This window comes from Plectropomus leopardus, chromosome 19 (genome assembly GCF_008729295.1).
Source record: "Plectropomus leopardus isolate mb chromosome 19, YSFRI_Pleo_2.0, whole genome shotgun sequence".
Classification (NCBI taxonomy): Eukaryota; Metazoa; Chordata; class Actinopteri; order Perciformes; family Serranidae; genus Plectropomus; species Plectropomus leopardus.
The window spans coordinates 5,287,439-5,301,070 of NC_056481.1; the positions used below are offsets into that span (position 1 = coordinate 5,287,439).

The following is a 13,632-nucleotide window of genomic DNA, read 5'->3' on the forward strand; positions in this document are numbered from 1 at the left end:
TCTGCAGTGCTGCTGATTATTTTGAGCACCAAGAAAACAGGTCTGCCTTGCTTCATTTACAGTTTGCAATCATATTTCTAAATGCTCTTTCATAAGCAAAAACAAAAGGTTCCCTCTTACTTGATAGAAAATTAAGCAAGTTTCAACATAGTAATAAGAAGAAAAAAATAAGCCTATGGCCCAAACAGCCAAACCATAAGCTTGAAATCCTAAAAATGCCAAATCAATACACTTAATCTATAGAAGAGGGAGCATAATTATAAATAACCAACAAACTCATGGCCACTGAACACATAAAATAGCAGAAAAACGTAAAGAATCACGCTTAATCAAAACTTGCCGCCTGCTGTCTGACAGCAAACTTTAACACTGAGTTTCATTCAGGATTCATCTTTAGGCTCATTGAACACAACAGACCGCAAGTGGCGGGTTACCTTGCACGGTAAAGCAAATATTCCCACAAAATCCGATAAACTTGGGAAAAAATCAAGTCTTCCGCGAAGCCTTCCGCTGAGGACGTAATTCTCCCCTTGTGTCAGCCGCTGCGTGGCTGCAGGACAGCTGTTGCTGACGCAGTGGCGTCCTGCAGTGAAATCGGAGCGGTCGCTCCAGGTAGGATCAGATCAGACCTTTGACACTTCGGCAGCGGAACCGCTTCCCACACAGCTGGTCGCTCCTGCACGCCGTCGGTCACACGCTTTTACAACTTTGTGGCGCAGCGAAGTCAACAGTGTTTGAGCGGAAGAACCGCCGCAGCAGCGTGCAAACTGCGGGATGTCCCTGCTGCAGAAACCGAAACTCTGCAAAACTCCTCTCATCATAAACGCTTTTATTCAAGTGACCCGCCTGCAAGATCTGCTCTAGAAATCATTTGTTGCAACGGATAAGAAAATTACGAAGCCCCTAACATCTCGAAAGATTATTCTTTTTAAATCGTATTCGCACACGGTATAAAGAAAAAAATACAAAAATAAATAAAGGCGCATTTTGGGGTTTAAGGGGGGCGTATAAAATGTATTGATTATTTATTACTGAAATGATGAAACCCACGTTTTATCACATTCTCTACTAATCAAACACTCGTTCATCAGCATGCCGAGCAAGAGCTCACGATACGTTTCATGAAATGTGTCAATCATGCGTTTATTAATTTCATGAATTACTTACCAAAATGAATTACTACCAAAATTGTAAAACGTTCTTATAACGCATGTAGGCTGACACAAAATCGATCTAGCCATGCAAAAAAGTTGCACATATCCAGTAGACGTTTGTGAATGTGCAAGTCAGTATTGCAAATATTGACAAAAATAGTGAGCTAAAATAGCTGTTTTGTTGTTGTTGTTTTTGTTTATTTGCTTTTTAAAAAACATTTTTAAAGAAACATCCTGCCAAGATATGCTAAAAATAGTTCTTTTTGTTTATATGAAAAGTTCTAAAGCACAATAACAAAGCTCTTTGCAAAAATAATTAAAAAAGAAACATGCCATAAAAGCCCAACTTTAGGAATCAATAAATGATCAAGAAATTGTTTTGAATCTCCCCCAAAAAAGTCTGTTGCCAATAAAACCACCAGATGGCAGTATAATGACGTTTTAGTCCTTTTATTCCAACAAACTTATAAATCTTTTGATCTCTCATTGATAGAAGAAAGAAAAAACCTTAAAAATGTCTGGACACAATATTAAAAAATGTCAGTACTTAATACACCCTGTTGTGATTTGTGAAAGTGTTGATTCATTTACTTGACATGCTAAAAGTGGCCAAATCTCCTTAAATATCAATATCTGACGTTTTGGCTCAAAAATGAGTCAAACAATCAACTCTGTGATGTTGGAATAAAGCTGTCAGAGGTCAAACTATGCAGAGGTTTAATTATATTTTATCAGCTGATCTCTGTATATGCAGTGAGAGGGACGGGTCTGCACACACTCTGATTGGGCGAGTCCTCCTGTCGACGTGAAGGCTATATTTGTCTGAAAGGTGTGTAGTATGATTATACAAGGAAAATGATATCTGTGATTACAAATGTTAACTGAGTGTCATCTGTTTCTTGGAAACGGAGCCTGCTGCAGATTTTCCCACCTTCTCCCCTCCTCATGTGAGCTAACTGCCCCAGTTTCAGGTCAGGGTGCAAATAAAGTTACATTAAATATTGAGGAAGTCTGACTCAGATTTTTTTCAAAGTTACTAAATAGACATAACAAAAAATGTTCCATATACTCATTTAACTTTTAGTCTGGGTTATCATAGTGCTGAAACTGCCCTTGGTGATAAAGTGTGTGTGTGTATATATTCATATGCAAATCATATTGTGTGTAATATTTTATTTTTCTATAGTCTATTCTTGCATTTCTACTGCTCTAACACTTTAATTTCCATGTGGGTGATCATTTAAATCATTTTTAATATTATTCATGTTCTTGATTTGTTTATTATCATTTTATTTATTTAATTATCCTTTTTTTTAAATTCTGTAAAGGGGCCTTGGGTACCTTGAAAGCCACTATATAAATCCAAGTTATGGTTATTATTATTATTATCAACAAAGTTTAGCTCCACAAATAATATCAGATTAAACAATTCTCACTCTAATTGTTGTGTTTGATATTATCAATACTTATACTATACTATAGTAGTTAATACAGTAGTACTATCAACGGTTGTAGGAACCAGTTTTAGAGTTAGGGGAGCGTTAACAACGCGACACCGTTACTATGGAAACTCAACCGCTACATCCGGACGCTCCGTGAACAAGGTTTGTTTTGGCGATTTAATCACCCTTATTTAATTGATAAATTAGTAAACAAGTCATTACATTTAACGTTAAGCTGACGACAGAGAATATAAGCTAAACAGTAAAAATATAAGTACTTGGTGTAGCTGAATATTTTTCATTTTATTTTGTTTTGTGGGTAATTTGCTGTCAGCCGACGCTAAATGACGAAGAGAGTTCGCATATTATAAAACGGCGCACTTTTTTTTAACATGATCTGTTATTATATCCATCATCATTTATGAGAGTAATTTACGTTATGTTTTTCACGCAGATAAAAACATGGACTCTGAGTATATAAAACGTCATCTGGGTAAATGTCTGGCAGACGGACTAGCTGAAGTGGCGGAGCAGCGTCCAGTTAACCCCATCCTGTACCTCGCCCACTGGCTCTACAAATACAACTCTAATGTTCAACAAGAGGCAGAAGTGAGCTGCTGTTTGGTTTTCTGTCAGTAGGGGGAAACATAATAATAGTACACTACTGTATATACAGTGCAGTGTTTCCTACAGAGTTTTACGGTACAATATAAATAACGGTAAGTACAATTTTGCGATTCCTGTAGGCTAATAAGTGCAGTCATGCTACAATATACTTCTATTCCACAACATTTCATTGAAAATATTGTACTTTTTACTCAACTTAAATAGTATACATTCTTATAGATTTAAAGCCCACATACTCTCACAGGTGTTTTCTATTATACTGCTAAATATGCATATTAAAAACATTTAAAAAAAACACTACAGACATATAGTGATCATACAAGTGCCACAGCCAAAATTATCAAAAAATTAAGCTTTAAAAATGTGTAAAATGTGCCAAACAGGCCGTAAGGGTTAAGTGGTTGAACCAGGACTATTTCAGGACACTAATGAGGTTACCAAAATCAGACAGTTGAAATAATACAATAAAATGTACTAGAACCAACAAAAAAAACCCATTAATAAAACAGATAAGTCAAGTTGGAAATAAAATGATGCCCAGTGCACTTACACAGATTATTACACTAAGAACGAACTAGCAACCGTATATAAAGTCATTGAAAGTGCCTGGGAAACACTATTAAACTGCTAATAACAAAGCTGCCACGACTACCTCAAAGCTCTGATCTTCAAATCTCTTTTGAGAGCTGCCGTGAAGGATGACACAGACTTAGACAGTCTAAGCCTCTCAGGCTGAGCGCTGGAAAGCTTTTACAGTGACAACAAACACCCAGTCACCGTTTACATTCAGCTCACAATCAGAAACTGCAAACAGAGCTTTGCATGTCTGAAAATATGTGACTTGTTGCAAATAAGTCATCTGATGGTCAAAAACTTTAGGAGTCTTAAAAGGAGCCCTTTTTTTAAAACTACGGGTATCAACGGTTTTATAAAAGGTGTAGTGTGGTCCTGTTGCTCAATCACAACCTTTTCTGTTTGTGCCACTTTTTCTTTTACAGAAAAAGGCTGATTTGGCACTCCTGCAGCAGGAGCAGGCCAAAGCCAGAGAGGAGGCGCTGCACCAGGAGAAGCTGAGGGAGGAGCAGCGCAAGATCAGTGAGGCCTTGGAGGAGAATAAAAAAGTGGGTTGTGTGACAAAACCTGTCTGGTCACAGAAACGCTTCTTAATAGCACGTCTAAATAGGCTCTGACAATACAGAGTTACTGTAAGACAGCCTCCATTTACCTTTCTTCATCTAAAAACTCCTTGTAATATTTTTCTCTTTTTGGGACATTGCTTTTGTTTTTAGTATTGTTCAGTTATTGTTTTGATAGGATAGCCTTTGTACGGTGAAGGTTTTCCCTCTTTACCTGTTTTGAGATGCTCATTTTATGCAAAGAAGAAGAGCTAGGAGGAACATTAGATGAGAGAAGAGAGAAATGTATCACTTTTACATTCTCAGCTTACACATGCCCTAACTGGAGTCCATTTTTAAACACTTAACAACATTTTGAAAATCCTTCAAGAGCGTATCACATCAACAGATCTCTGAGAGGGATGATGCACCCACGTCAGCCACAACAGGAGCTGCCGAGGACAACAAACCTGCAACAGAGCAGAAGTCAAACACCCCCGACCCAGAAAAGCAGCAAGACACAGACGAACACAAAACTGAAGCTCAAGAAAACGTGGCTGCACAGGAGGTGACACAAATCTCAAATCTGTGTGCTTCTGGTGGTGGTGCCTCCTTGATCCTTTGCAATCACTTGTTTGGCTTGGTTTTGATTTATAAGCATTGCCGACGTTTTTGGTGGTAGGGAACAACACTTTGACTATTCTAATATGCATGACTCTCCTCGTGTGGTGTGAAAACCGTCATCAGATGATTCCAAAATGGTTTAAGGACATGATGTTTTTGCCAGGTGAAGGTTACAGGTAATGTGACCAGTCCAGAGTCTCCTGAGAATAACACAGAGGCCAGCAGATCTTCCCTCTCCGAGGCCGTCAGCACCGAGGTCAAAGGGGAGGAAAAACACAAAGTGGATCCGAGGAGCAATCAAGAAGAAGAGAAAACGGAGGTGGAGCCGAGGAGCGTTCAAGAAGAAGAGAAAAAAGAGGTGGAGCTGATTAATCAAGAAGAAGAGAAAACGGAGGTGGAGCCAAGGAGCGTTCAAGAAGAAGAGAAAAAAGAGGCTGAGCTGAGAGTTAATCAAGAAGAAGAGAAAACGGAGGTGGAGCCAAGGAGCGTTCAAGAAGAAGAGAAAAAAGAGGCTGAGCTGAGAGTTAATCAAGAAGAAGAGAAAACGGAGGTGGAGCCGAGGAGCGTTCAAAAAGAAGAGAAAACTGAGGAAGAGCCAAGGAGCAATCAAGAAGGAGAGAAAATGGAGGAGGAGCCTAGGAGCGTTCAAGTAATAGAGAAAACGGAGGTGGAGCCGAGGAGCGTTCAAGAAGAGGAGAAAATGGAGGAGGAGCCACAGAGTAATCATGCAGAAGAGAAAAGGGCAAACACTAATCAAATAGAGGAGAAAGACGTTGACCAAGATGTAAAGGTGATGAGACATTTTTTGAATCATATTCCATCTATATTTTAGTAATAATACACAACAAATGTAAAAGTTGCTAAATTTAATCAGTGAGAGCAGATGGCAAAACAACTGCTTTTGTTTCACTGATGCTAAAATCACGTTATTTTGTCTCACAACTGCTCTGCAGGTGCTTGATGAAGCTGACACAGCTGAATCTGAGCAGACTGAACCATTACATTTGACTCCAAGACGAGATGCTGACAACTTAAAAACAGACAAAACTGAAGAGCTACATGAAAAACAAAGCCCCCGATCAACTGACCCTCAAGACACAGCGAAGGTGATTAAATAAGCTCATGTATTATTACGTTTACACAAAACAAGGATGCTTGAGATGTGAGATAGCAAGGAAAAATGATGGACAGATGGACAGAGAAGACATGAGGCAAAGTCAGCCAAAGATATGTTAAATATTACAAGCCATATGAGGACAGAAAACAGCAGCTGAGGACAGTAAGACTGAAGTTCATATTGCAGGTTTGCAAGTGAAGAAAATGCAGACAAAAATCAGGCTGAGAAAGAGGGATCTACTAATTTTCTACATCAAACCATTTCACCAGCAGGTTGATGAAGATGAAACTGGTAAGTTGGAATCAGCACCACCGAGTGACGATCTAAAACCAGAGGAGACAGTTTCTACTGAAGAAACTGAACAGGAGACACACAAGTCTCGCTTAACACCTCTTCAGGACCAACAAAAGGTGGCTGATTTGTACAAATATTTCTTGCTTATTCTTTGGAAAAGTTTTAAAAAGTAGGAGTCGAGAAGGAGGCAGCAGTGTTGTGAGTGAAGACCAAAATGTGTTGACAGTCAGTCAGAAACAAGCGACATGATCAAGTGATAAAAATGCAAAGACTCATTTGTTTAATGCTTAACCAGTGCTGTTCTGATTACCTTATCACAGGAGGCAGACGGGCAACGCACAAGTGAGCCCACAGATAGCTCGGCTCCAGCTGACAGTGATGTAAAAGCAGAGGGGGATGTGTCGAGCGAAAGACCCGAGACTTCACAAGAGGAACCTGAAAACTCTCCTCCTGACACGGAGGACGTCCAGGAGAAGACAGACGCTGTAGATTAAGTGAAGTGAAAACGACAAAAAGGATTTATCATCTATCTAAAATGTGAAAAAAAATCCAAATAAACTTAACACACTTCAGATAATTGACACTGTTATGACCTTATCCAGTAGGTGACGCCCTGTGTTTAGTTTGGTTAATTAAACTGTTTTTTTTTTTTTATTAGTTAAATAGTTAAACATGTTGGTATTTAACCACCAAATCCCTTATTTTGTGGCTTTTTTCTTTGCTAACCCTAATGTCTATCAGGTATCACAGAACAATGTACCCACACATTTTACCGAATAAAGAAAAAAAATCCACATAAAAATAAATAGCAACATACCAAAAAAATAGCAACTGACTCACACAGTTTTACATATACATACATTTCTGACATTCAAGTTTCTTGTACAGTTCTCCAGTATATATATATATATATATATATATATATAAAAAGAATTTATTAATATATCAAGTGTTGTGTACTTACAGTAGCAGAGTCAAAGTCTTCATGTTTCAGCTCCAAACAACTGGCGGACCAGAGGAAAGATGTACCTCCATCGTAGCGGGAGGAGCTGTCAGGCTTTAGCCGGGTCACCTGCAGCCATATCCGGGCAGTTTAGAAGGTCCCTCCCGGGCAGCTAAGCTAAGCTAGTTAGCTGGAAAGGCTAATCACAAAATATCAGCTAATGCTTCGATATATACTGAACCATTCGCGGCTTTTCACCTCTCTGCAATCTTAATTTATTGTAGTTTGTGCAGAACTATAACGCAAAAACACAATTATTCCCGAAAAACGTATTATTACCTCTTTTTTTTAAAATTCAGTTTCTCGCTAGGTTTTTTTGTAGCTTCCAGGCTAACGTTCCGCGCTCGAGGTTAAACTAACACTTCCTCGCGAGCGCCCGCCCAGCAGCCAATCACATTACAGGAAAACTAAAGTAGCTTTTATTCTGCTTACCGCACATTCAACGCTAAAAACAAACTTTTTTTAACCCTCCCTGAAGCTACGAATACTTTTATCTCCCTGAGTGACTGGCGAGAAATGCATTAACTACCCTCCACCATAAATTAATTTTTAGATTTTAAAACTGACAATTTAATGTTTGAAAGTCTAAAGTTAAAGTTAAAAGCTGAAGACGAAATCCTGGCTTTGAAAAAGGTTTTGTTTTTTCACTATTTTTGTCTGTGCTGTTTATTTTTGGCCAAATTTTAAATTAAACACGTAAAGTAACTTTAGTGAAATATCACGATTATATGCTCAATAATATATATATATATATATATATATATATATATATATATATATATATATATATTTTTTTTTTTATATATATATATTTTTTTTATTTATTTTTTTTTTTGATGAGTTTGGTGTGTTCAAGGACCATTGGAAACTTGAAAACCAAACGATAATTTTAGTTTTTACATATATTTTATGCCAAATTTTAAAGGAGATATATATAAAGTGATTTGAAAAAATATTACTATTTCAAGGTTAGGTTTGTTTTGTTTTATATCTACAGAGACAAATTTGAAAACAATCATTTCTGTTTTTATAGAGTCTGGCTACAATAAATTAAATAATTATATATATATATATATATATATATATATATATATATATTACAAGAAGTTCACAAGTTACAAGAAAATTATGAGTTACAAGAAAATGAAAAAGAAATAAAAAAGAAAGTTTTTTTTAAAAAAAAAGAAAAAAGAAACAACAAAAAAAAATTTTTTAAAAAAAAAAGTGAATATACTGATAAAATCGTTAATAATCAAATTTTAACCGTGTTTTCAAAAGAAAATAAACCAATTTGCCGAGATTTTAAAAAAAACAAAAAACAAAACTGATGTGGATTCAGGTTTAATCTCTATCGGTGCATGCCAGAGGTGAAATTGTGTAAAGGGTATTAGTTGTTGAAAAGGTTTATGTGATTTATTTTCTGCCACTTGTACACAGTAAACCTTGTAAATCCACTTGATTTTGGAAAGAATAGAACAGATTGCAGCATGGGTTTTTATTGTGCAAGCCTGCACATGTTTGTTCTCCTGCATGATATTTTCGAGTTGGCAGAATGACGCTGCAGATTCACTTCTCCTCAGTGACCTTTGAACTGGAGGAGGAGGGTCAAAACTGGTGCAAAATTTTGTGTGTAATTTTTCGGTATCTGCAGTTGTCTTCGCAGACTCGAGGACGGCGTCTCTGATCAAACACAGCTGCTTTAATCACGTCCTCAGATCGGTATCGTGGGTCCAAAAGTGGGCTGGGTTTGAGAAACACTGGGAGGATCAACTCCAGCTGGAATTTAAATGCGCATTTTCCGCGTTGCTGTGTGAGAGGAGTGTCTGAAGCCAACATGCATTGAGGTTAAAACGCAGAGAAAGGAGACATGGTGCTGGGACTCATATCCAACGCTGTGGCTGCAGTCGGCGGCCTCATCACCGGCGTGATGAACTATCTGACCGACATGTTTCTGACTCCTCCGCTGAAGGCAACTCTCACACATTTGGAGGAAGCTGAGCTCAAAACTCTGAAAGGAGGTGAGTCGCAACTTGTTTTTACGCAACAAAGAAGTTATATTATCGGGTTAAATGGGTGTGAGTATGCAGAAGGGAGCTGTTGTTTAACACTTTACAACTTAGATCGACACTCACACTGCGTTTAGATGCTTTTCACGAGCATTTAAGACCCTCGACACACGAGGAGGGTTTGATTTATTTTGAAAACATGGGGGGGCTTGGCAAGAAATGTTCTGCAAATTGGAAAGAAAAAAGAGTAAAAGATGACAAGAAAAATAACCTGAACAAGAAGACAGATTCCAGAAAACTAATAATTATATATTTATTTAATTGTTCATTTTAGCGCTTTTTCTCCCCCAGGTCACTTCCTTGATTTTTTTAAAATTGTTTTTTTTGTTGTTGTTTTTTTTAAAAAAAAAAAAAAAAATTGGTGTGCTAATTTTAAGGAATTTTCTTTTTATTAATAATTTGAGTAATTTTGTGCTAATTTGGGGGGGCATTTCTTAAAAAGTTGCTCGATCCCTTTTTATTATGTTCTTGAAAGAAATCAGGCCTATTTCCTCAGGTTTCTAGGGGTTAATTGGAACGTATATCTTCTGTTGCTCAACTCTTTTACTCTTTCACCTAATTTCTTTAGAAACAAGGACCCTGAAAGCAAAAACTCTGTGGGAGCGGTCTGGAGCTGTCATCATGGCAGTGCGGAGACCTGGATGATTTTTGTGCAGAGAGGTAATGTTTTTATAGGCAAAAGCATGGGGGGCAACGGCTCCCCAAAATGCTCCGCCTGTCCCACTAACACCAAACACAGGCATCTTTAGCCCTGAGTAATTCTCACTTTGAGCGGTTCTTGTCACCAAGGCAGGGATGCTCAACTTGCTCTGCTTGGGGGCCACTTTTTGCTAAATGACAAGACTAAGGGCCAGTTGCAGCAGACCCACATGTTTGTAGGATTTTGGGACATATCTAAGAGTTCAGGATGTTACTAAGATTTTGGAACATTTCCAGGATTTAAAGACACTTCTAGGATTTAAGGACATTTCTGGGATTTTAAGACATTCCTTCTTAGGAATTGAGGACAGTAGGTTCTTCAGTAGGACCTATTTTGGGAGTGTGGGGCATTTTAAAAAAAAATTTTATAAACAAGCTCTATTCTGATGCTGTTTATGTAAACTTAAATAACAAAAACAATTCCCAGAGTGAATCACTTTATTTTAATTTTGAATTGGAAAATGGTTGGGGGGCCACCTGGCACCCTATTAGGGGCCAATTTTGGCCTGAAGGCCCTGAGTTAATTATCACTGCCATTGTGCATAAAAAAAAAAAAAAAAAAGACAAATTGCTTATTTATCAACACATTCCTGAGGAAGGATCCCCTGCACCCCCTACCGAGGTCAGGTCTAAGCCCCAAATGTCCTTAATTCGGCATCCAGTCTTAAAGAACAACTCGTCACCCACCAGCATCTCTCAGTGACCCCCATTCAAAGCAGTCTAGAACTGTTATGTCTCTTATTACATGTCAGTTTTGTCTTTTTACTGTATGAATAAACGTCTTCATGAAACAAGGTATTGGCTTAACAGTGGTGCCCCCAAGGTGAGGCCAGAGGGGGCCATGACCCCTACGATACATTTGCTGGCCTCCGCTGGTGAAAAGGATCGGAGGCCGATGTTGGACTCTTTGTTGATCTGACTGTTTTATGTCCTGACTGTCCGCAGGAAGCTGCAGAGCTGTCCTCTCTGAAACCCCAGCTGGACGAGCTCGGGGTCCCGCTGTACGCTGTGGTGAAGGAGGACGTCGGCACCGAGGTCCAGAACTTCAGACCGTACTTCAAGGGGGAGATCTTCTTGGATGAAAAGGTGATTTTTTTTCTCTCTCTAATGAATCGGTGTATTGTGTGGTCAGTTTCCCGCCTGATACTGAGGGTTTTCTTTTTATAGAAGTCATTCAGGTCTGTGGAGAATCAATTTGGCCCCGCATTATTGATTTGAGGCTTCTTGTTTGTCTTCTTGTATTGCAGAGGCGTTTCTATGGGCCCCGTGAGCGGAAGATGGGTCTCCTGGGTTTTCTGCGTGTTGGAGTGTGGATGAACGGCCTGAGGGCGTTTAAGGGGGGCTTCATGGGGAATATTTCGGGAGAGGGCTTTGTCCTCGGTGGGGTCTTCGTCATCGGACGAGGACAGCAGGTAAAACCTCAACGCTCAAGTTTTGTTCCAACAGTCAAATGCATGAATTACATAAGTAATCATGCTGTTTTTTGTTTCTTACTCTCCCTGCAGGGAATACTTCTGGAGCACAGAGAGATTGAATTTGGAGATAAAGTCAACATTGAGGAAGTCATCATAGCTGCCAGAAGAATATCACAAGAACTTCTGCCTTTGGAGAGGAAATAATGCTTCATATCACCCAAAAAGATACAAATCTCTTATCTGCAAAACACTCACAACCATTTAAATGACGCCCAGATGTACAAATTAAAATATGAGTGTTAAAAAAAGGTTTGATGTTAAAGTTTGTGAGAAAGTGATCTTTGTAAAGTGCAGATTAGCGCTGTGAGTTTGTTGGTTTATTGGTCTCAGGGGGAAACCAGGATGAATTTTTGGGGGTATGACTGCGTATTCGAGGCTCTGAGTGTGTTAATGATGGTCTGTCTTTAAACTCAAGAGAGGGAGCAGACCTGATATGTAACACTCAGTTTCCTGTTTTACTCTGTGGTGCTCTTTTGTCGCCTTGGGAACCAAAACATTGTGACCTTTTGACTAATAAAACACGGCTTTGTGCTCTACAGTTTGTTTTTCTTATTACTCATGGCTTGGAGGAACTTTTTCAGACATTGTTGGACTTCCTGAGATTTGGTGGAGGGTGGAAGCTTTAAGAGCCAACATCATTATTCAAGCTCAGCAGGGTTTTTTTTTTTTTTTTTTGTTTTTTTTTTTACATTTAGCATTTAGTGATTAAAGTTTGTGGTCTCAGATCGAGAAGAAATTGCACATATTTTTAGCTGAAAAAGCTCTCCATTCTTTCTCAGCATGTACTACTGGAGCAGAGGGAGAGGGGATTTGGGAACACAGCTGGTTGGATAATATTTTGAGATAAGAAAAAAAAGACTGTTAATTTATCTTTTTAGTTTAATTAAGTTGTTTTGCTGCGAAAGGGTGACTATTTTCCTATTTATTTGTGTCAAATTGAGAACAACAGCTTTTAAAACTGGTTCAGTTTTACATGAGTGCAAATTACCTGTAAATGTTGGGTTGTTTTAATACAGTATGTATTTAACCCTTTAATTCCTGGCCTGTCATCAGTTTCTTGTGCTGCATTTAGAGGCTGTTTACAAGCACTGTGACCTCTGAAACCTGAGCAAATTGGTTTGATTATTTTCAAAAACAGGAAAAACATTATGAGCAACTTGGCAAGAAATATCCCGCAAACTGCAAAACAAACAAACAGACAAAACAAACAGTAAAAGTAAAAGGTGACGAGGACATGAAAAAATAGAGAAAATGTCCAGAAAACAATAGTTGGAATTCTTTCTATTATATTATTCAATATTATTTAACAGAAAAAAACAACAAAAAGTGTTTTTGGCACTTTATTTGGGGTTATTTTATTGTTTTTTTACATTACATTTTTATTTTTCCCCCCTATTTTCCAGTAATTTTCTTGTAACGTCTTTTTTTTTTTCTCGCTAAATTTTGGATAATTTCTTTTTATATTGCTGGCTGGCCTCCAGTGTTTTTCTGTTTTATTTATTTAAGCAAGCTAATTTGCTCAACGTGCCGTCAGTTGATTGGCATGTAAATCGTCCAATCAAACGCTCTTTATTGATCGCCAGAGCAGCCAATCAACATGAGCGGTGGGCGGGCCTTTGGCCAGTCCCAGAGATGTCTCAGACAGGTGAGCTGGATCATTTTGCACAACATGGGCTCAGGTAGGCTAACTAGCTGATTTTAGTTTAGTTTACAGAACATGGGATGGATTTGAAGGATACAAGGAACATTTTGGGTACCGCCTGTCCATGTATCGCCCCTTTTAGTATCTGTTTAGTGGTATTTAAGCAGAATACGTGAGAGGAGCTGCCCTGTTTGTCTGCAGTGTTCTCGACTGAAATGTTCGGTGAGTATTTTACTTTGTCTGTTTTAGGCAAGAAACGTATATATATATATTTTTTTACAATTGTATCAGAATACATGCTGAAGTTACACAGTAAATTTACGGAAATAAACTTTATTAATTACACGTTAAATGTCGTTTTGTGACGCAGCTTT

The 13,632-nt window shown here is 38.2% G+C and overlaps 3 protein-coding genes across 3 annotated transcripts in view; 2 read left to right on the forward strand and 1 right to left on the reverse strand.

The window, feature by feature from the left end:
- scn4aa (sodium channel, voltage-gated, type IV, alpha, a) overlaps window positions 1-533 on the reverse strand; it is a 31,512-nt gene extending 30,979 nt beyond the window's left edge. Inside the window, 1 exon segment of the mRNA XM_042508442.1 lies at window positions 435-533. The gene's annotated coding sequence lies outside the window, so the exon portion shown is untranslated.
- Window positions 534-3,058: 2,525 nt separating this feature from the next.
- Window positions 3,059-6,867, forward strand: dydc2 (DPY30 domain containing 2). The gene is made up of 8 exons (XM_042508199.1): window positions 3,059-3,205; window positions 4,222-4,344; window positions 4,748-4,906; window positions 5,132-5,206; window positions 5,591-5,752; window positions 5,916-6,068; window positions 6,352-6,489; window positions 6,694-6,867. The coding sequence occupies exons 1-8, from the start codon at window positions 3,059-3,061 to the stop codon at window positions 6,865-6,867; spliced, it is 1,131 nt and encodes a 376-aa protein (XP_042364133.1).
- Window positions 6,868-9,036: 2,169 nt separating this feature from the next.
- Window positions 9,037-12,154, forward strand: LOC121958759 (peroxiredoxin-like 2A). The gene is made up of 5 exons (XM_042507868.1): window positions 9,037-9,394; window positions 10,011-10,102; window positions 11,087-11,227; window positions 11,389-11,553; window positions 11,647-12,154. The coding sequence occupies exons 1-5, from the start codon at window positions 9,244-9,246 to the stop codon at window positions 11,758-11,760; spliced, it is 663 nt and encodes a 220-aa protein (XP_042363802.1). The 5' UTR covers window positions 9,037-9,243; the 3' UTR covers window positions 11,761-12,154.
- The last annotated feature ends 1,478 nt before the right edge of the window (window positions 12,155-13,632 follow it).